Source organism: Orycteropus afer, unplaced genomic scaffold (genome assembly GCF_000298275.1).
Source record: "Orycteropus afer afer isolate SDZICR_OR568_19922 unplaced genomic scaffold, OryAfe1.0 scaffold00319, whole genome shotgun sequence".
Classification (NCBI taxonomy): Eukaryota; Metazoa; Chordata; class Mammalia; order Tubulidentata; family Orycteropodidae; genus Orycteropus; species Orycteropus afer.
In genome coordinates this window covers 2,516,590-2,538,764 of record NW_006921906.1, presented here as the reverse complement: position 1 = coordinate 2,538,764, position 22,175 = coordinate 2,516,590, and the positions used below count along the sequence as shown (strand labels likewise).

The window sequence follows — 22,175 nt, the reverse complement described above, 5'->3', positions numbered from 1 at the left end:
GAGGTAACTATGGGGAGGAAATGGGAGGGGAGCTGTTGCATTGTGGTAAACTGTGGTCAATGACATGAGACAAAGTATATGTGAACTGCTGTATGCAAAGTGAATTTTCTCTGTAAATCTTCACCCAAATCACAATAAAAAATTTAAAAAAAGAAAAAGAAAAAGAAAAACTTAGGGAATTTTCTCCAATACACCTGTATTTCAGGAAATGTTAAAAGAAGTTCTTCAGAGAGAAGGGAAATGATACGGGTCATAAACTCTACAGAGAGAAAGGAAAAGCATCAAAGTACAAAAGGTAAAATAAAATCTTTTGTTTTCATATTTTTAATTGCTCTAATAGATAATATTTTATTCAAAGTAATAATAGCAACAATGTATATGGTAATAATATAGGGATAAGTGAAAAGAATGCCAGGAACATTATAAGGAAGGGGAAGGAAAGAATTGAGAATATTTGTTATAAGGTATCTGCATTACCTGTGAAGTGGTATAGTGTTACAAGAAAGCGGACATAGATTAGTTATAAACGTATATTGCACACACTCTGGAACAATCACTTTAAAAAAATAAGTTTAATAATATGCTGGAAGAAGGGAATAAATGGAATATTAAAATGCTCACTTAAAACAAGAGAGATCAGACAACACACAAGAAATCCACTTTAAATATAAAGAAACATATTAAAACATAAAGAGATGGAGAAAGATATACCATATTAGCACAACCCAAAAGAAATCTTGAATACTGTGGTGGTTATGTTTGTGTAACAACCTGCCTGGGCCTGGTTGAGTGGCTAGGCGGTGGTTGTTCCTCATGATGAGACTGGCAATCAACTCCATGGTGGGATCTACCACAAGCAGCTGAGTAGCTGCTTTGGGTATGTGGTCTGCTTCCACTATATAAATAGCAGATTTGGGAACGGTCTCTAGCCTATGGCACACTTGAACCCTGCATGTAGCTGAGTCGTTGTTCAGCAGCCTGCCATGCTCTGTCGACCTTGGGACTTTCAAGAGACTTGAATTAATGGCCTGCGACGTGGTTTGGTAACATCAGGACTGTACCTTTTTACTTGTCAACCTTGGGTTTGTCAGTCTCAGTAACCAGCAGCTGAGTAAAGAAAAGCCTCCAGCTTCAGTGGGCCGGGAGCAGGAGGCAGAGCTGCAACTAAGGGTTGAGGGGCTTTCACCCAGCCCCTAGAGCCTGGCACTTTGAACTTTGACTTAAAGCCTCCAAATTGTAATAATAAATTCCTGTTTGTTAAAGCCATCCCATTTGTGGTATATTTCTGTCAGAGTGGCACTAGGTAACCAGAACAAACACCTATATCCATTTCAGACAAACAACCTGTTGCTTTCAAGTTTACTCTAAGGCTGTAAACCTTCAAGGAAGGAGATTGCCACATCTTTCTCCCACAGAGAACAGCTGGTGGGTTCCAACCTGACTATTCTTTAACTTTGACACCACCAGAGCTCCTTTTCTGTTTTACTTAGCAATATATGGTTTTACTCTTCTTAGTTTTGCTGAATGATAACAACATGTATTCAAATGATAATAACATGTATTCAAAGAACACTTATTGTGAATGGGCGTTGGATTTTGTCAAATGCTTCTTCTGCATCTATTGATCATATGATTTTTCTGAATGTTGATGTGATGGATTATATTAATGAATTTTTGAATGTTAAATCATCCTCACATACCTGAAATAAATCCCACTTGTCATGTTGTATAATTATTTTCATACATACTGGATTGGATTTGGTAATACTTTATTGAGGATTTTGACTTTTGTATTCATGAGAGGTTGTTGTTGCTGTTGTTGCTGTTGTTGTTAGGTGCCATCAAGTCAGCTCCAACTCATAGTGACCCTATGTACAACAGAAGGAAAGACTGCCCAGTCCTGTGCCAGCCTCACAATCCTTGCTATACTTGAGCCCATCATTGCAGCCACTTTGTCAGTCCATCTTGTTGAGGGCCTTCCCCTTTTTCGTTGACCCTCCACTTTACCAAGCATGATCTCTTTCTCTAGGGAATGGTCCCTTCTAACAACGTGACCAAAGTAGGTCAGACCAAGTCTGGCCATGGGAAATAGTGGTCTGAAAATTTCCTTTCTTGTGATATCTTTAGGAGCCCTGGTGGCATAGTGGTTAAGTGCTTGGCTGCTTACCAAAAGGCAGGCAGTATGAACGCACCAAGTGCTCTGCAGGAGAAAGATGTGGCAGCCTCCTTCTATAAAGATTTACAGTCTGGAAAACCTTATGGGGCAGTTCTACTTTGTCTTACAGGGTCGCTATGAGTCAGAATCAATTCCACGGCAGAGAATTTTTGGGTTCGTAATGTCTTAGTTTTTGCTGTTAGGCCAATGCTGGTCTCATAGAATAAGTTAGACAGTGTCCCTTTGCCTGTATTTTTCTGAAAGACCTTGTTAAGGAACAGGTATCATTACTTCCTTAAATATCTGGTAGAATTCACCAGTGAAACTCTCTGGGCATGGCGCTTTCTTTTTTTGGAAAGTTATTAGTTACCGATTCAATTTCTTTACTAAATATAGGTCAATTCATAGTATGTGTCTCTCCTTGTATGAGTTTAGTAGAATGTGTCTTTCAGGAATTGGTCAATTTCATCTAAGTTATCAAATTTGTGGGCATATACTTATTCATAATATTTGTTACCATTTTAATTTTACCATTTTAATGTCCATGGGACCAATAATTCCTCTTCATTTCTGACATTAATTGTTTGTGTTTTCTCTCTTCTTTTTTGGTTACCTTAAATACAGATTTACCAATTTTATTGCTTTTTCCAGAAAACCAGCATTTGGTTTCACTTTTTTACTCTTTTTCATTTATTTTTTCAGTATCATTGATTTTTGCTCTAATTCTATCATTTCTTTTGTCTGCTTTATGTTTATCTTGCTCTTCTTTTTCTGGTTTCTGAAGGTGAAAGATTAGATTGATTTTAAGTCTTTCTTTTCTAAATATTTATTCAGTGTTATAAATTTCCCTCAAAGCATTGTTTTAATTACATTCCACAAATTTTGGTATGTTGTATATTATTTACCTCAAAGTATTGATTTCAGCATTCCTCTATAAGACTCCCTTGACCCATGTGTTATACAGAAGTCTTATTTTTATCTCCAAATAGTTTGAGATTTTCCAACTGTCTTTCCATTACTGATTTCTAGTTTAATTTTATTGTGGTCTGAGAGGATACCTTGGAGTTTTAGTCTTTTAAATTATTTAAGGTATATTTTATGACTCAGAATATGGTCTGTCTTAGTGATAGCTCCATGTGAAACTGAGAATAATATGTATTCAGCTGTTGGTGGATGAAGTAGTCTATAATTACCAACTGATCGACGGTGCCATTCAATATATCCTTACTGATTTGCTTCCTACTGGATCTGTGAATTACTTATAGAAGAATAGTAAAATCCCTATCTCTAATAGTGTATTTGTCTATTTCTCCTTATGATTCTTTTAGTCTTCCTTCATGTATTTTGACATTCTCTTTATAGATGCATACATAATAAGAATTTTTATGTTTTCTTAGACAACTGACTCTTTTATTATTATGTAATGCCTCTTATAATTTTTCTTGAAGTGTGCTTTCTCTGAAATAAGGAGCCCTGGTAGCACAGTAGCTGAGCACTTGGCTGCTAAATGAATGGTCATTCGAACCCACCATCTACTCTATGGGAGAAACATGTGGCAGTCCTGCTTCTGTAAAGATAGTTAAACAGCATTGATTCAGTTTCGACTCACAGTGACCTTATGTACAATAGAAAGAAACATTGCCCAGTCCTGCGCCATCATCATCACAATAGTCACTAGGCTTGAGCCCTTGCGTCAGCCACTTGTTGAGGGTCTTCCTCTTTTACACCAACCATCTACTTTAATAAGCATGATGTCCTTCATCAGAGACTGTGCCCTCTTGACAACATGCCCAACATACGAGAGGCCAAGTCTCGCCACCCTCACTTCTAAGGAGTATTTCAGTTGTATTTCCTCCAAGACAGATCTGCTCATTCTTCTTTCAGTCCATGGTACATTCAATATTCTTCACCAACACCAGAATTCAAATGCACCAATTCTTCTGTGGTCTTCCTTATTAATTGTCCAATTCATACACGAATATGAAAACTATTAAAAAGATCATGGCTTGGGTCAAGCACACCTTTGTCTTCAAAGTAACATCTTTGCTCTTTAACACTTTAAAGAAGTCTTTTGCAGCAGATATGCCCAGTGAAATACATCATCTGATTTCTTGACTCCTGCTTCCATGGGCATTGCATTGTGAATCCAAGTAAAATGAAATCCTCAACAACTTCAATCTTATCTTCATTTATCATGATGTTGCTTATTGGTCCAGTTGTGAGGATTTTTGTTTTCTTTATGTTGAGGAGTAATCCATCCACTGAAGGCTGTAGCCTTTAATCTTCATGAGTAAGTGCTTCAAGTCTTCTCCATTTTAGCAAGCAAGGTTGTGTCATCTGCATAACACAGGTTGTTAATGAGTCTTCCTCCAATCCTGATGCCATGTTCTTTTTCATAAAGTCCAGCTTCTTGGATTATTTGCTCAGCATACAGACTGAATAAGTATGGTGAAAAGATACAACCCTGACACACACTTTTCCTGATTTTAAAACGTGCAGTATCCTCTTGCTCTATCTGAACAACTACCTCTTGGTCTATGCACAGGTTCCACATGAGCACAATTAAGTGTTCTGGAACTCTCATTCTTCACAATGTTATCCATCATTCGTTATGATCCACACAAACATCTTTGCATAGTCAGTAAAACACAGGTAAACATCTTTTTGGTATTCTTTGCTTTCAGCCAACATCCATCTGACATCAGCAATGATATATCCTCTTCTGAATCCAGATTGAATTTCTGGCAGTAGCACTGCAACTGCTTCTGAATTATTTTCAGCATAATTTTACTCCATTAAACTTGAATGAGGAATATATTAAGTATGACTAGGAAAATTAGAAGTTGTCAAAAAAGAAATGAAACACAGAAATCAATTGACATCCTAGGCATTAGTGAGTTGAAATGCACTGGTATTGGTCATTTTGAGCTGGACATTCACATGGTCTACTATGATGGGAATGACAAAGAGGAATGGCATTACATTTATAATTAAAAAAAAAAAAAAAAAATATATTCAAGATCTATCCTGAAGTACAATGTTGTCATTAGTAGGATAATATCCATATATCTACAAGGAAGACCAGTTAATAGTATTATTGTTCAAATGTATGTACTAACTACCAAAGCAAAAGTTGAGGTAATTGAAGAATTTTAGCAACTGCTGCATTCTGAAAATGACCAAACATGGAATTCACAATGGATTGATAATTACTGGTGATTGTAATGCAAAAGTTGTAAACAAAGAAGCATTGGTAGTCAGAAAATACAGCCTTGGTGACAGAATGATGGTGGAGATCATGCAGCAGAATCTTGCCTGAACAACAACTTATTTATTACAAATACCTTTTTCAACAATATTAACAGTGACTATGCATGAGGACTTTGCCACACAGCATACACAAGAACCAAACTGACTCCATCTGTGTAAACAGACTATGAAAAAGCTCAATAAAGTCAGTATGAACAAGGCCAAGGGCCAACTGTAGAACAGATCATTAATTGCTCATTTGCTAATTCAAGGTGAAACAGAAGAAAATTAAAACAAGTCCACAGGAGCCAAAATGTGACCTTGAGTAAATCCCAGCTTAATTTAGAGACCATCTGAAGAACAGATTTGATGCACTGAACACCAATGACCGAACACCAGACCAGCTGAGGAATGAAATCAAGAAAAACATACGTGAAAAAAGTAAAAGGTTATTAAAAAGACGGGAAAGAAAAAAAAAAAGGGTATCAGAAGAGACTCTTAAACTAGCTCTTAAACAGAGAGGAGCTAAAGCAAATGGAAGATACCATAAAGTAAAAGATCTGAACAGAAGATTTCAAAGGGCAGCTTGAGAAGACAAAGTAAAATGTAATGAAATGTGCAAAGACCTGGAGTTAAAAAGCAAAAGTGAAGAACATGCTTGGCATTTCTCAAGCTGCAAGAACTGAAGAAAAAATTCAGCCTCAAGTTGCGATACTGAAGGATTCCATGGGCAAAATATTGAATGATGCAGGAAGCATCAAAAGAAGATGGAACGAATACACAGAGTTACTATACCCAAAATAACTGGTCGATGTTCAACCATTTCAAAAGGTAACATATGATCAAGAATCAATGGAATTGAAGAAAGAAGTCCAAACTGCACTAAAGGAACTGGCAAAATAGAAGGCTCCAGGAAGTGACGGATTACCCATTCAGATATTTCAACGAATGGATACAACACTGGAAGTGCTCATTCACTTATGCCAAGAGATTTGGAAGATGGCTACTTGGCCAACCAACTGGAAGACGTTCATATCTGTGCCCATTCCAAAAAAAAAAGGTGATCCAATAGAATGTAAAAAATTATCAAACAATATCATTAGCATCACATGCAAGTAAAATTATGCTGAAATAATTCTGTAAAGATTATCTCCTTAGAAACTCTGTCAGGCAGTTCTACTTTGTCCTGTAGCATTGCTATGAGTCAGAATCAACTCGATGGCAGTGGGTTTAACACTATGAAACTAAAAACCAGTTGCTGTCACAACAGTTCCAACTCATGGCAATCCCATGTGTTTCAAAGTAGAACTGCCTTCCATAGCATTTCAAGTGGTATTTTGGAAGCAGATCAGAAGGCCTTTTTCTAAGGTATCTCTGGGTAATTTGGGGCCACCAATCTTCTGGTTAATAGCTGAGCACTTAATCATCTGCACCACCCAGGGGCTCTCTAACACTTGACAGGAGCACATTTCTTTTCTAAGCGGCAAGCCCATATACTACAGTATTTCTGCCAGACCCATAACCTAACACAGCATGCTGAAACTGTTACATATACTGCACTCTCAAAACTGTCTTTCTTCAGAATATTTTACATTAGACAAAACACCAAACCCAAACCCCTTGCTGCTGAGTTGATTCCAACTTATAGCAACCTGAAAGGAAAGAGTAGAATTGCCCCATAAGGTTTCTTAGGCTTAAATCATTACGAAAGCAAACTTCCATATCTTTCTCCCCTGGGGCAGCTGATGGGTTTGAACCACCAACCTTTGTGAGCTGTCGAATGTTTACCCACTGTGCCACCAGGGTGCCTTATTAGACAAAAAGTTGGAGTTATTTCTATGTATTTAAAACTGTGTGGTGATTTAACAAGCACTTGAACAAAAAAACACACACACACACAGACAACAAAATAAGATGACAACTATGAGAATTCCATGGTAGAATAAAATCAACTTTTGTATTCATCCAATGCTAAATCACATACCGACAGTTTTAACTGCAGGCAAAAGAGCACAAAACCAAAGCACTTCTTGATTCACTCTAAAACAAATCCTTTAAACAAATTCCTTTTGCTCTGCTAAGATTTATGTACAAGAGTTGAAGGCTTTTATCACCCATCCTCAAGTAAAGGCACTTGGAATATAACTAAGCAATTTTGTTCCAGCTGTTTAAAGCTACAATCCCATAAGCTTGTATCATGGAGTTATTTTAAGCTTTATGTATTTGAAAACTAATACAATGAGTCAAAGGGCACACTTGAGGTCTCCATGAGGTAAAAGTCTGGGGGTTTGGAGAACTATGAAGAAATTAAGAATGCACTAAAGTTACATAATAAAGTTTAAAAAACACATAGTAATTACTAGAAATATCTGCAATAGGTACATGTGTTTTTGTACTACTTAAATATTGGCAATATCAGTTTATTTACTTCACTGTATTTATAAAACCAGATACCTATACTCTCTAGCATGCTTCCTAACCACTTAATATTGACATGCATTTGGGGGTGGGGGCTATGCTTAAAACTCAAAAGCCAGTACCCAAGCTCACTACCATTGAGTCTATTCCAACTCCTAGTGACCCCCATTGAGTTTCTAAGACTGTAAATCATTACAGAAACAGGTTGCCCCATCTTTCTTCTGCAAAGCATCTGATGGGTTTGAACCACCAACCTTTTGATTAAAGCCAAATGCCTTAACCACTACACCACCAGAGCTCTTTAAAGGCAGTATAGCTAATTTTATTATACATTTGTTTTTATTTCTTTAATAGAAATAACAGCCATCTTTTAGTTACTTTTCAGTCCTTTGCATGCTATGATAATTAACTTTTTCCTCGATGTTAAATAATGCCTATTTATTTTCACCTATCCTCTATAACTATCAAGTAACTTAGATCTTCAAGATTGTATGTGAAATTCACAAATAACCTTGTCAATGGGTATTATAATTTCCATTTTATTTAAGTTAGAAAACAGAGAATGAAGCCAAGTTGTAAATACAAACCAACATGCCTCCATTGTTTTAGGGCATGTTTATGGAGTAAGGGGTGATAATCCCACTTTAAATATATTTTATTTCTTTTATCAGAAGGTCAAAGCAATCTACCCAAATCCATAGTTGTTCAACTTGCATATATTCAACACAGCAATATTTTTTGGTCACCTCACAAAGTCACAAACTTGGTCAATTACAACTAAAGACCATTTCTAACAAACCACTTGGCAATGACACTATTATCAAAAATAACAATAATAAACAATCAAAGCCATCTGGTCTTTAAATGTCATATATTAACACCTTCACTTCTTGAAAGTTGTCACTATGTAAGACATACAAATTACAATAAATTTGACAACACAGAAAAACTGTAGTAAGAATTCAGCTGTTTGTAAAGTGATTGCAATGGAGAAGTTGCTTATTTTCAAAAATTATGTATCAATTAAAAGCCTCTTATCTTGACAGACAACCATAACAAATCTAGCTAAATTAAGTATAGGTCCAGATATTGTTGAGACATGGGTTCCTACCTCTTACAGACTGGAGTAAGACCTCTAAATTCCCTTCAGCTTGAGTTAAATAAAAGAAAATGCAATTCATATTTCCAGAAGCAAGAGTGGCATATTTTCCAGTAAGTTTCTTGTTCTCATTTTACTATTTTAAGATTTCTGATCACTCCCAGTGTTGCTCTATGGCAAGATCTGATTTTTAGTGACTGATCGTTTTCATGGCATGATTCTTTATGAAAACTCCCTCCAAAAACTGTTTTTATGCATATTTAGCATTAATGTATTTATACACAAAATATCACTTCAGTAGAGTCAAGCCAATAAAAGAAACAGCTTACTAGAATTTCAGTTGACTTTGTTAAAGGAAATTATTTTAAATTAATGTGGCTACTGAACTGCTGCCATCCTTGACCTCAGAAAATATATTCCTTCTAATTTTTGCTGTGAATATTTATTTATTTAAGTTAAATTCCAGCTCATGAATGTTGACCATAAAGAAGTCTAAATCTCCCTGCTTTTATTTCATATTCTTTTCTCTAAACAAGGGAGAACACATGTTTGCTGCATTAGTATGCACACCCAGATCACCACTATTTCACTATTAAGTGAAATCATCTATGTGTTTTTGGTAGAATCTTTTAACAACTTCCACACCCGTCAGTGAAATGAAACAAGGATGTTTTGTTTGCAGAGAGCAACAATTTGATCTCTGGTTTACTAGATGGCGCTCAAAATATTTTTCCGTATGCTTTTCTCAACGAGAATCTGACATCAGCATGGTTTACCTTCACCAGTGAATGCAGGCTTTTTTCACCAAACATATCCCAGAGGAAGGTCAGGTCTTCCTGGCTATCCACATGTGGCTGCAGCTGGGCTGGCAGAGCAGCCAACAGCTCATACAGACCTATAAAATGAAAATAAAACACAAAGCGTAATCTTAGGGTGATCTCATTAATTTCGCTTAAGGTGTGTGTAAATGACAGCCTGGAACATGTCGTTTTTTACTAGGTTTGTATTCTAGGCCATCAAGTAAAGCACTTCTCCAAAGAAACAAAGGAATTTTTTTTATTTTTTTAATTCCAAAGACATATGTATTAACAGGCTAGTTTTGATCTTTCGCAGTTGTCAACTTTCTAGTCATCCAAGTTTACATAACCCTAGACAGAAAATGTGTACAAGTTTTCAAAAGAGAAGAAAAAGAATACATTCCTTTTCTTAGTCGTTATTACATTTCCCTAAGTGCTAGCCAAAGAGTGAAATGAGTCATGAATAGGAAAAACTTCCTTAGAAGAGCAGAAAATTGATAGAGTGGTCCATTAAAATGGTTTTGTGGTTTCCAAATAGTTCCTAGTAATATTTTGCATCAAAAATGTTCACAGTATCTAGCATTCAAAATAAAGTTCTGAGAAGTAAGACAAGATAAACCATATGTGGGGTTATCATGGTCAAGCATTTGAAAAAACAAAGTTAGCTTAAATTTAGTTTAAATGTGACTCTAGTTTTCAGGTATGTAAAGTGTGTCTAAAACCCACTCAAAGAGTAAAGTAACAGATCCAGGTTACTCATGGCACTCCTCATTAGATGCTTAGTAGGGACAGACAGTAGCACAGTGTTCCACAGTAGCGAATTTCATAAACTATCCATCTTGTTCAGATGCTGTCAGACTGCTGTCCAAGAAATGTTGCAACAGTGCTTGCCCGAGACTCTTTAGGGAGGTGACCTGGCATAAGACGGTATCAACTCATAGCACATGTTTCATTTTCCAGTGGGATTACATGAGGTAAAAAGGACAAAATTCCTTTTATTTCTGTCTGCTGTCTACAAAAACACCAAGACCTCCTGGGACCTACAGCACACAGTACTGTTGTTATTTTTAGTCTGAATAAGTGCTGCTGTTCATCACAGGGACAGCTTTACAAGATATTTAACTAGCAAAGAGTAATGAGTAAATTATGGGCTGCTGATTATTCTATCCATCATCGTCCTAAAGTGTTAGAATATTCTACTAATCAGTGATAATTCATAATCAAATGCATTCAGTACTATTTTGAAAGTTAGATATGTAACCTGGAAGAGTGAATTAGATTTAAACATTCCTGGGCTGAAGTTCTGGTGGCGTAGTGCCTAAGGCATTTCTGCTAACCAGAAGGCTGGTGGTTCAAACCCACCAGTCACTCCTCGGAAGGAAGGTTGGGCAATCTATTTCTGTAGTGATACTGCCTCACAAACCCAAGGAGAGGTTACTATGAGTTGAAATCGACTCGACGGCACTTGACGGCAGTGAGTTTGGTTTTGTTTAGTTATTTATTTAGTTTTTAGTTATATATTTAGTTTTGGACAAAAAGCTAAATACTATTTTCTTTAATTCTCTCAATTACATTCTTTAGTATTCTTGGTGATTTTACATTTATTCATTTAAAAATCTGGCATTGTGCCTAATTCAGCTCAAATTATATTTAAGGCATCTCATCTATATAATATACAATAATAACACAGGTTACACACACACACACACACACACATATTTTAAAGTCAACAATAATTGCCAAGATCAGTGGTTAAGGTCAGAGGTTCAAAGGTAGACAATGGATATAGAGACATTTAGCCATCCATCCCCATCCATGTAATATGATAACTCCACTAAGAAATAATGTGCTTAACAACTATCTGTGAAGCAATTTAGATTATGTAACAAGAAATCACTTGACTGCTAACCAGAAGTCTGGCAGTTCAAACTCACTAGCCACTCCTCGGAAGGAAGATGGGGCAATCTACTTCCATAGTGATACAGCCTCAGAAACCCAAGGAGGGGTCGCTATGAGTCAGGTCCAACTCGACGGCACATAACAACAAGAAGAAATCACTTAGGAGAGAAATCTCCCTGCTCTGTTTTCTGCTTCTACATGAAATATAACTCATAATACATGTGTTTTACTAAGGAAACCACTAAAAATATGTAAAAAGAGGGGAAAATCTCATTATTTTGTTACGATTTCAAAAGCTGTGAAAATAATTAGCTGTTCTTTGGTAATTAGATGTAGTCTTTATTTAACACTACTAATTCAATTGTACGGTAAAGCCTATGAAAGCTGGAATCTGTGTAAGGCGAAAACCTGTCAGAGAAGGAAAAAAAAAAATCTTCCACTAATAGAAACAGGAAAGTGGTGAGCTGTACCCTTTCAAAGGAGAACACTTGTGAAACCCAGAAAAAGAGTCTCTGACTCCCACAGGTTTCACTATAATTCATGTGATATAGTTGTTGGGGGGTTAAAATAAGTTAATACACTAGAATGGTCCTGGCACATAGTAAGTACCCAATATGCTTCATATGTAAAGAGGAATTTCAGTCATTGTTGTTACTATTATGGGTTAGTATGGTTTACTATTATTATTAATAGTTATTATTACAGAAAAAGCTAAAGTTTGAATTAAACAGGCCTAGGTTCAAACTCCAGATCTATATGTTAAACAAGTCACATAACTTCTCTGAGCCTGTTTCTCCCATGTGTTTAAAAAGAAACTGTAATCTATGTGTGTAGTAAAACTGCATAGAAAACACACACACAAGTGCAAGTAACACTGGTAAAATCTGAATAAAATCAACAGATTGTGTAATGTCTATTTCCCAGTTGTGATCCTATGCTGTAATTATGTAAAATGTTGCATTGGAAGAAACTGAGTAAAGGGCACAAGGAGATCAGATCTCTCTGTATTAATATTTTTACAACTGCACGTGAATCTACAATTATCCTGAAATCAAGTTTATAAAATTATGGTAAAAATCATTACTGTAAGAATTCAATGAAACAATGTATACAGCTGCACCTAGCCCTAGGCACAGGATGAAAATTAATGTCCTTTCTTCCTCAGTGCATCTTCCTCTAGAATAAAAACAACAATTCAATACAATGGTTCAAAGTCAAAACAATCGCTTAGCTCGAAATAAAAACCACTCTAGTCTTTTTACATATGGAAAGTGTTAACTTTGCCCAAGTATTGCTTAACTTTTGGTGGGAATAAGCCATATTATATTTAAAATTTTTTAAGTAATAATTTCACTGTTAGCAGAACCTCATAAAGCTGAATTTTCTGTTTTACTAGCTTTGTGCAATCCTAATTTATATGACATCCCAGTTTGGCAATCTAGTGACAGCAGCAGTCACTCCTGTTCAGCTACCACATCTGGTAACCATAAACCAAAGGCAGAAGAGATAGGATGGTGCCAACCAGAAATTAAAGAGATGGTTGAAGAGCTACTGGGCCAGAGCTGTATGATGTCTCAGTATACCCAATACTGACTCAAATTATATAGAACCAAGAAATCATCTCCGCCCACACATAAACCTGGGTCTGTATTCTAACACCTTCTTTAAAATACCATAGTACTCACTTTCTAGAGTTCTGATAGTAAAGAATACTATGATATCCAAGTGTATTTGGTCCTTGAGATTCAGATGACAAGTAATGAGAGTATACAGACAATAAGGTATAACTTTTAAAACTTATGTAAATCTACCAGTATCTGAGGAAGAATTGAGACAGTGAAGGTTATAGTTAACTCATCTGTATTCATTCAAGTCCATTAATGCCTCAGTCTAAAAAGCATTGATGGTACCTAAGTATCAAGCTTTAAGACAAATCAGACATGGTCCCTACACTCCAGGCTTTAAAGTGCAGAGACAATCACAGAAAAGCCTACTAGTAAGTACAGGACAATGTTAACAGTCTTGTGGCAAAGCAAGCAAAATGGTCAGTTCTTCCAAAGAAGGAAGAAGAAATCATGAAAAATCATTAGAGAGGAAATGACATCTAAACTAAGTCTTTAAAGGATACATTCCTAAGAATAAACATTTATTGAGTTCTTAGAGCACTACCCTAGTTATTGGAATATAATAACTAAGTATAGAATGGACCACTATCTCCACCCTCAGATCTTACAAGTTTGGGTGATATCATATAGGCCCCAACATAAAGCAATCCTAACTATAAGGGATCTCCTATTTTTTCCAAGAAAAGATCCAAAAACATATTTTTATCCAACTGGAATAAACATTTAGATGTTGATGAAATATTTAAATGTCTAATAAAATTCTAGAGAAGCTGATTAAATTGCTCTATTAGTAATATAGGTTAAGTTATATGAAAATAAATGTAGCTTCTCTAAGGAACACATTTTTAAATGAAATAACTGAGAGAACACCCTATAAAAGATTTCATATGGACTTGAATATAAGGCAGTTGTATCTTCTCTAAGATATAATTTTGAAGGAAAAAAAACTGAACTTATATTTGGGTACATATGATAAAAGACACTGTCAAAGATGCACATGAAGAGTTCCAATAAAATTATCTCATAAAATGTTCCAGTAGAAATAAAAGCCATATTTTAAAATACATATATATAGATATCTAATACATTGAGAACAAACCCCTAGTGGTGCAGTGGTTAAATGCTCAGCTATTAACTGAAAGGTCAGCAGATTAAGGATCGACGGCATTAATGAAAAAGTCCAAGATGCACTGAAAGAATTGGCATAAAACAAAGCTGTAGGAATTAATGGAATATCAATTAAGATGTTTCAACAAATGAATGCAGCATTGGAAGCACTCACACACCTATGCCAAGAAATTTGGAAGACAGCTGCCTGGCCAGCTGACTGGAAAAGATCCATATCTGTGCCTAATCCAAAGAAAAGTGATTCAACAGAATGTGGAAATTATCAAACAGTATCATTAATATTACAAGCAAGTAAAACTTTATTGAAGATAATTCAAAAACAGTTGCAGTAGTATATGGACAGGGAACTACCAGAAATTCAAGGCGTACTCAGAAGAGGTCATGGAAAAAAGGATATCACTGGTGATGTCAGATGGATCCCAACTGAACGCAGAGAATACCAGAAAGATGTTTAGTCATGTTTTATTGACTATGCAAGGACATTCAACTGTGTAGATCATAACAAATTGTGGATAACACTGCAAAGAATGGGAATTCCAGAACACTTCATTATGCTCGTGAGGAACCTGTACATAGATCAAGAGGCACTTCAAACAGAAAAAGAGGATACTACGTAATTTAAAATTAGGAAAGGTGTGTGTAAGGGTTGTATCTTTTCACAATACTTATTCAATTTTTATGCTAAACAAATTATCCAAAAAGCTGGACTATATGAAGAAGAATGCTGAAGCTGGATTGAAGGAAGACTCATTAACAATCTGCGATATAAAGATGACGCAACTTGCTTGCTGAAAGTGAAGAAGACTCGAAGCACTTACTGAAGAAGATCAAAGACTTCACTAAGAATTACACCTCAACCTAAAGAAAAAAAAAATCCTCACAAATAGACTAATTAGCAACATCATGATAAACAAAGAAAAGACTGAAGTTGTCAAGGATTTTATTTTACTTGGATCCACAATCAATGCCACTGGAAGCAGCAGTGAAAAAATCAAATGACATATTGCATTGGGATAATCTGTTACAAAACATCTCTTTAAAGTGTTCAAAAGCAAAGATGTCACTTTGAAGACGAAGGTGCACCTGAGCCAAACCATGGTATTTTGAGTCACCTCATACACATGCAAAACCTGGACAATTAATAAGGAAGACCAAAATTGAACTGATGCATTTCAAGTATGGTGTTGGTGAAGAACACTGAATATACCATGGACTGTCAGAACCCACAAATCTGTCTTAGAAGAAGTACAGCCAGAATGTTCCTTAGAAGTGAGGATAGCAAGACTTTGTCTCATGTACCTTGGGCCCATTATCAGGAGGGACTAGTCCTGATAATCCTGCTTGGTAGAGGGTCAGCAAAAAAGAAGAGCCTCAACAAGATGGATTAACACAGCAACCATAGGCGCAAGTATAGCAACAATTATGAGTATAGTAGTGGACCAAGCAGTGCTTGTTCTCTTATACTTAGGACTGTTATGAGACAGAACCAACTCGACGGTACCTAACAACAAAGAAAACAACATCACACACTGAGAATGGAGACTTGGTTCAATTAGTTCTCAGCTGCTAATCAAAAGGTCAGTGATTTGAACTCACCAGCCACTCTACATGTGAAAGATGTGGTAGTCTACTTCCATAAAGATTTATAGCCTTATAAACTCTATGGGGAAGATTCTACTCTGTCCTATAGGATTAGCATGAGTCAGAATAGACTCAACAGCAACAGTTTGATTAGATAGATAGGTAGGTAGATAGGGAGGGAGGAAAAGAGGGAGATAGATAGATACATAGATACACAGACATACAGACAGAAAGATTTATGTAGGTAGATAGGCAGATAGAGATATATACTCACACACTGAGAAAAAAAGCAACATTAGCAAAATTAAAATATGCTAAGAGTCCGTTGTTAATCTATACAATAAGAGTTACAGTAATTCAAGGACAGCAATTCATGAAGGTCAGAGAAGACTAGAGCGGAATCAGCAGGACTTAAATGAGGACACGAAGAAAGGAAAATAGGGCCTGAAAGAGTACACTCTGGGATGGAGAATACCCAAGGTGGAATGTAGTAATAATCATGTAAATCTACAGCTGTTTAAGTGCACCAACTTTCTTTAAAACACTAATGAATGATCACACCCTAACTTTGGCTTTGTACATTTGACATCAGTTATGATCTAATCCAGAGACAGAAGCTATGCAGTAACTTAAACTGGAAAAGTTAATAGAAATACTTGTTAACTGTAATAGGGGATTATCTATAAAGTGGTAAAAAAAAAAAAAAAGGAAAAACCTCTAAAGATAAACTAGGACTGAAGAAGAATACCCAGCAGGAACAACACTGGAAGAGGGCTCCCTCTCTAAGGCTGGGATTCCCACTGGACATACTGTGGTTGCAGCCTAGTAGATGGCTGCTTCCCCTGGGTCACCATTTGTCCACAGTCACTGGGCAAGAAGGAAGCACCCTTCCAATATACAAGATCATTATAAAGAGTCCTCTTTAAGAAATGACTGCTTCCATAAAGATTTACCACCTTGGAAACCCAATGGGAGCCATGGTGGTACAGTGATTACATGTTCAACTACTAGTTCAAAGGTTGGTGGTTCAAATCTACCAGTTGCTCCACAGGAGAAAAATGTGGCAGTCTGCTCTGTAAAGATTTCTGTAAGATAACTCTTTCTTCTAGAAGATTTCATTACCTTATAAAATTACTCCAACCATGAGAAAAATCTGATAGCACTTTTAACTGGGTAAAAGCTTGCATCACAGTCAGACTCTCAACAATTTTCACTTTGCTTAATAAAATTCATTATTAAAAAGTATGCTGTTTCTATTCGCTCAACCTTGAATCTATCTTTCCTACCACTGACAAATAAAGCTGCTTAAAATAAAAAGCTCAAAAACCAAACTCACAGCCATCAAGTCAATTCCTACTCACAGTGACTCTCATTGGGTTTGAAGATGGCAAATCTTTACAGAAGTAGATTGCCCCATCTTCCTTCCAAGGAGGGGCTCGTGGGTTTGAACCACCAACCTTCCAGCTAGCAGTCAAATGCCTAAGGCACTAAGTCACCAGAACTCCTTAAAATAAGACTAATTATTACTAGTAATTCCTAGCAGTATTAACTATACCTTAGACAGAGCTACACAAGGTGCTACATAGGTTATCTCACTTAGTGCTTCCAGTAAAACCAAAATTCACTGCTGTCAAGTTGATTCTGACTCATAGAGACCCTATAGGACAGAGCAGAACTGCTCCATAGGGTTTCCAAGGCTGTAAATCTTTACAGAAGCAGACTGCCATGTCTTTCTCCTGTGGATAAACTGTTAAGTTTGAACCACCAACCTTTGAGCTAGTAGTTGAATATTTAATCACTGTACCACTATGGCTCCTTAAATATGTGTGTAACACAGTGGCTAAGGCACTTGACTGCTAACCAGAAGGCTGGCGGTTCAAACCCACTGGCCACTCCTCGGAAGGAAGATGGGGCAATCTACTTCCATAGTGATACTGCCTTGGAAATCCAAGGAGGGGTCACTATAAGTCAGGTCCAACTCAATGGCACATAACAACAACAACAACAATTAACACCATTTTACAGGAGCAAACACATTTAGCCAAGTAAATACTATATTCAGGACTTAAATTCAATTCTGCCTTAGTACTTTCATAATAATCTCATCATTTCAACCTTCTACTCAGATCTTCAATGACTTACTATTAGCAATAAGAGAAAAACTAAATTCCTAACCTGACAACAAAGTCCAGGTGAACAGAATATTTTAAGTACAAAATATGAAAATATTAGAGGAAGATTTCACAGAATATTTTATATCATGTTGGAGTAAAAAAGCCTTTTCTTAGCATGTCAAACTGCCTTAGTTCCCTAGTGCTACTATAACAAAGATACCATAAGTGGATGGCTTTAACAAACTGGAATTTATTCTCTTACAGTTTAGGACACCAGAAGTCCGATTTCAGAGTGCCAGCTCCAGGGGCTTGGTGAAGGCCCCTTGACCTTGGGCTTCAACTCTGCCTTTTGCTCCAAGCCCACTGAAGCTGGAGGCTTCTGATTCACACAGCTGCTAGCTATTGAGGCTGAAGAATCCAAGATCAGCAGGTAAAATGGCACAACCCCAAAATCGACAGGCAACACAGCAGACCACTGGTTCAAGTCCAGGAACTGAAGAAGACTCGGGCAAATGCAGAATCCAAAATGTGCCAAAAACCTAGAGACCTTTCTCAAAGCTTCTCCATATCTACTGGAAGCAGGACAACACCCCAAAGGTAACTCCCCTTCAACTACTTAGATGCTCATAGCAGATTCCACCATGAAGGTGATTACAATATCATCATGGGGAATAAGTACATCCAGCTGCCAAGCCACTCAAACTCACAGCCCAGCCAAGTTAACAGACAACCTTAATGACCACACAAACCATAAAAGGCAATGATTGACAGACTTTATAACCAATAAAATTTACATACATCCAAAAAAGAAAATCAAACAGGTGTACACAGAAACTGCTAATTATTTGCCACAAAGAAGTGATTAATATAAAGACTATAGTACATAAGAAATAGATGGCCCACAAAATTAATACATGAAATAATGCTCCAGCTAACAAATAAACCAAGGAGCAAGGTTGTGGTCACTGCTTGGTCACAGCCAACTACCCAGAGGGACTGAGTAGTTGAACCTGAGGGCTTGGAACCATAGTCACAGGGGACATCAAGCTCAATTGGCATAACATACTATACAAAACATTATTCCACCTCCTACTTTGGCAAGTAGTGGCTGGAATCTTAAAAGCTAGCAAGCTGCCATCTAGATGCAGCGATGGGTCTCTCCTCATCAAGAGCAAAGAAGAATGAAGAAAATCAAAATTCCTGGAAACAATTTGTCCTAGAGACTGGTACACTATCCAATCTGCAGCCTATATGACTATGAGAGAGACCAGAAGAACTAGATGGTGCCCGGCTACCATTGTCATCCACTTGGAAGGGGATCTATGTAGGAGATCCTTGATACAGAGGGAGAACAATACGGAACAAAACTCAAAATCATGTGGAGAAAAAAAAAGGAGGGAGGGACCAGGTTTGCTGGTCCAATAGAGCCTGGTAGAACCACTGAGACTATGGCCTCTAGCTGCCCTTCACATCTGGAATTGAACTCACACCTGTGGTTTCCAGCCAAACAAAAGACAGGCATATGAGTTGAACATTTACCTGAGGTAGATACACTCCTTGGAGAGAACAATCATGGGAGAAAGAAGGGCTGCTTACGCACAGGGAGACAGCTCAGGAAGCAGAAGTGTATGGAGGGATGGACACAGGGAACAGGTAACTATGGGTAGGAAGTGAGAGGGGAGCTGTTGCATTGTGGTAAACTTTGGTCAATGTCATGAGACAAAGTATATGTGAACTGCTATATGGAAAGTGAATTTGTTCTGTAAACCTTCACCCAAATCACAATAAAAAAAATAAACCAAACAAGTTGCTATTGGGTTGATTCCAACTCAGAGCTGTGACAGAATAGAAAGAGCATATAGGACAGAGCAAAGCTGCCCCACAGGGTTTCCAAGGCTGTGATCTTTACAGAAGCAGATCACCAGGTCTTTCTGCCATGGAACAACTGGTGTGTTTGAACCATCAATATTTTGGCTAGCAGCTGAGCACTTAAACAACCGTATCACCAAGGCTCCTCCCATCTAACAAATAATTATGTTGTTGTTGTTGTTGTTACATGCCATCGAGTCAGACCCGACTCACAGCGACCCCTCCTTGGGTTTCTGAGACGGTATCACTACAGACATAGATTGCCCAACTTTCCTTCTGAGGAGTGGCTGGTGGGTTTGAATTGCCAGCCTTCTGGTTAGCAGTCAAGTACCTTAGGCACTACGCTACCAGAGCTCCCACAAATAATTATAGAAATGCCAAATAAAGCAAATTATTTTCTCTTTTCCAGTAACTTTATTTTCTTTCACTTGTTCATTACACTTTTAGGTAGCGTAGGAAGGCTTAAGGGTCTGTTGGATGTATTTCCAACTATTATCAGTGTTTTATCTAGGGAGAGGAACTAGAAGGAACAGGACACATTGCTTTCACTTTTCTTTTATGTATTTCTGTACTTTGAGTTTTACAAGATAGATGTTACTATTAAACTTCTAAAAACTTTCATTCCTGAGTGATGATCTAACATAAACCTTTTCCCATCAGTATATATCCATAACTTCCCCCCTCGGATTCAGTTCCAGCCACAATGGATTGTTATCCACTATATCCTCAAAGCATAATTGTGCACCCAACCAATCTTACATCAATTCACCAGATAATTTCCTTATGATTGTTATTGCTGTCATGTCCATCCCACCCTCACTTCAATCCCCCAAGATTATATGAAAGACAAAACAAGCATGCTAACATTCCTGACTCAAAATTTCATTAACAGGTTTAGCATATCACATCTGACATATTTCAAGGGGTTTACGAAGTTAGCAAATTTCCTCCACATTTCAAAATTCTTCTTAATCTTTTTCAACTTCAGTCCATAAATACTGAGTGCTTACTATGTGTCAGACACTGTCAAGTGCTGGGAATACAATGGTGAAGGGCAGTGTGGGGAGGAGCAAAATCATTGCCCATAGAGTTGTAAATGTAGTATATACTAAAGATATTAATAATCATGAAAATAAATGCAAAGGTATCACTGTGAAAAGTACTACATAGACAGGTGCACAGGAGGTACAGACAACAAAGATGAATCTTTTTGTGTGTAAAGTACTATGTTGTCAGTGATGGCAAGCATTGATCAACTAGTGGATAGATGGGTGGACAGGCTGAATGGTCAGGTTTATCAAAGCAGTGGGGTAGTGTGCCATGTTCATGTACAGGGTTAGCAGACAACGTTTCTACATGTGTATTTGCATGTGCTGTAACAATGTCCAGGTGTATAGTAGAGCTGACAAGGGGCAAGACTGTGGTGGCTTCTTAGCCACAGCCAGCTACCCGGAGGGAGTGAATAGTTGGACCTGGGGTCTCAAGATTATCAAGCTCAATTGGCATAACTTACTACACAAAAACATTAGTCTGTGGCCCCGAGCTGCCCTTCAGGTCTGGAATTGAACCCATACCTATGGCTTCCAGCCAAACAAAAGATAGGCATATGAGGTGAACATTTACACAAAGTATATACACTCCTTGGAAAGAAAAATTATGGGAGATTAAAAGGGCTGTGTATGCACAGGAAGACAGCTCAGGGGGCAGGAGTACCTGGAGGGAAGGGCACAGGGAAGAGGTAACTATGGGGAGAAAGTGGGAGGGGGAGCTGTTGCATTGTGGTAAATTGTAGTCAATGTCCTGAAATAAAGTGTTTGAACTGCTGTATGGAAAGTGAATTTGCTCTGTAAACTTTAACCCAAGTCACAATTAAAAAACAACAACAACAAAGATCTATTGATACAGGAACAATTTGACCACAGCAACCTGAAAGATTAGATAGGAATCTTCAGGGCAATGCATTTATGTTAATAGGGAAGGAACAACTCAGAAAGAGAGGATGAGAGTGCTTACGTAACTGGAAGAATGTAATCAACGTCACTGAACTGTACATGTAGAAACTGTTGAGTTGGTATATGTTTTGTTGTGTATATTCTCAATGATAACAAAATAAGTATAATTTTTAAAAATGTAAGTTTATCCTTGGGAGCTCTGGTAGCATAGTGGTTAAGACACTTGCCTGCTAACCAGACGGCTGGCAGTTCAAACCCACCAGCCACTCCTCAGAAGGAAGGTTGGGCA

The 22,175-nt window shown here is 37.2% G+C and overlaps 1 protein-coding gene across 1 annotated transcript in view; it reads right to left on the bottom strand.

Moving 5' to 3' along the window:
• The window catches only part of MPP7 (membrane palmitoylated protein 7), a 388,287-nt gene that overhangs the window by 218,197 nt on the left and 147,915 nt on the right, over positions 1-22,175 (bottom strand). The window contains exon 5 of the mRNA XM_007951924.2: positions 9,698-9,816. Within this exon, the coding sequence (XP_007950115.2) occupies positions 9,698-9,816 (119 nt within the window). The remainder of the gene's footprint in view (positions 1-9,697; positions 9,817-22,175) is intronic.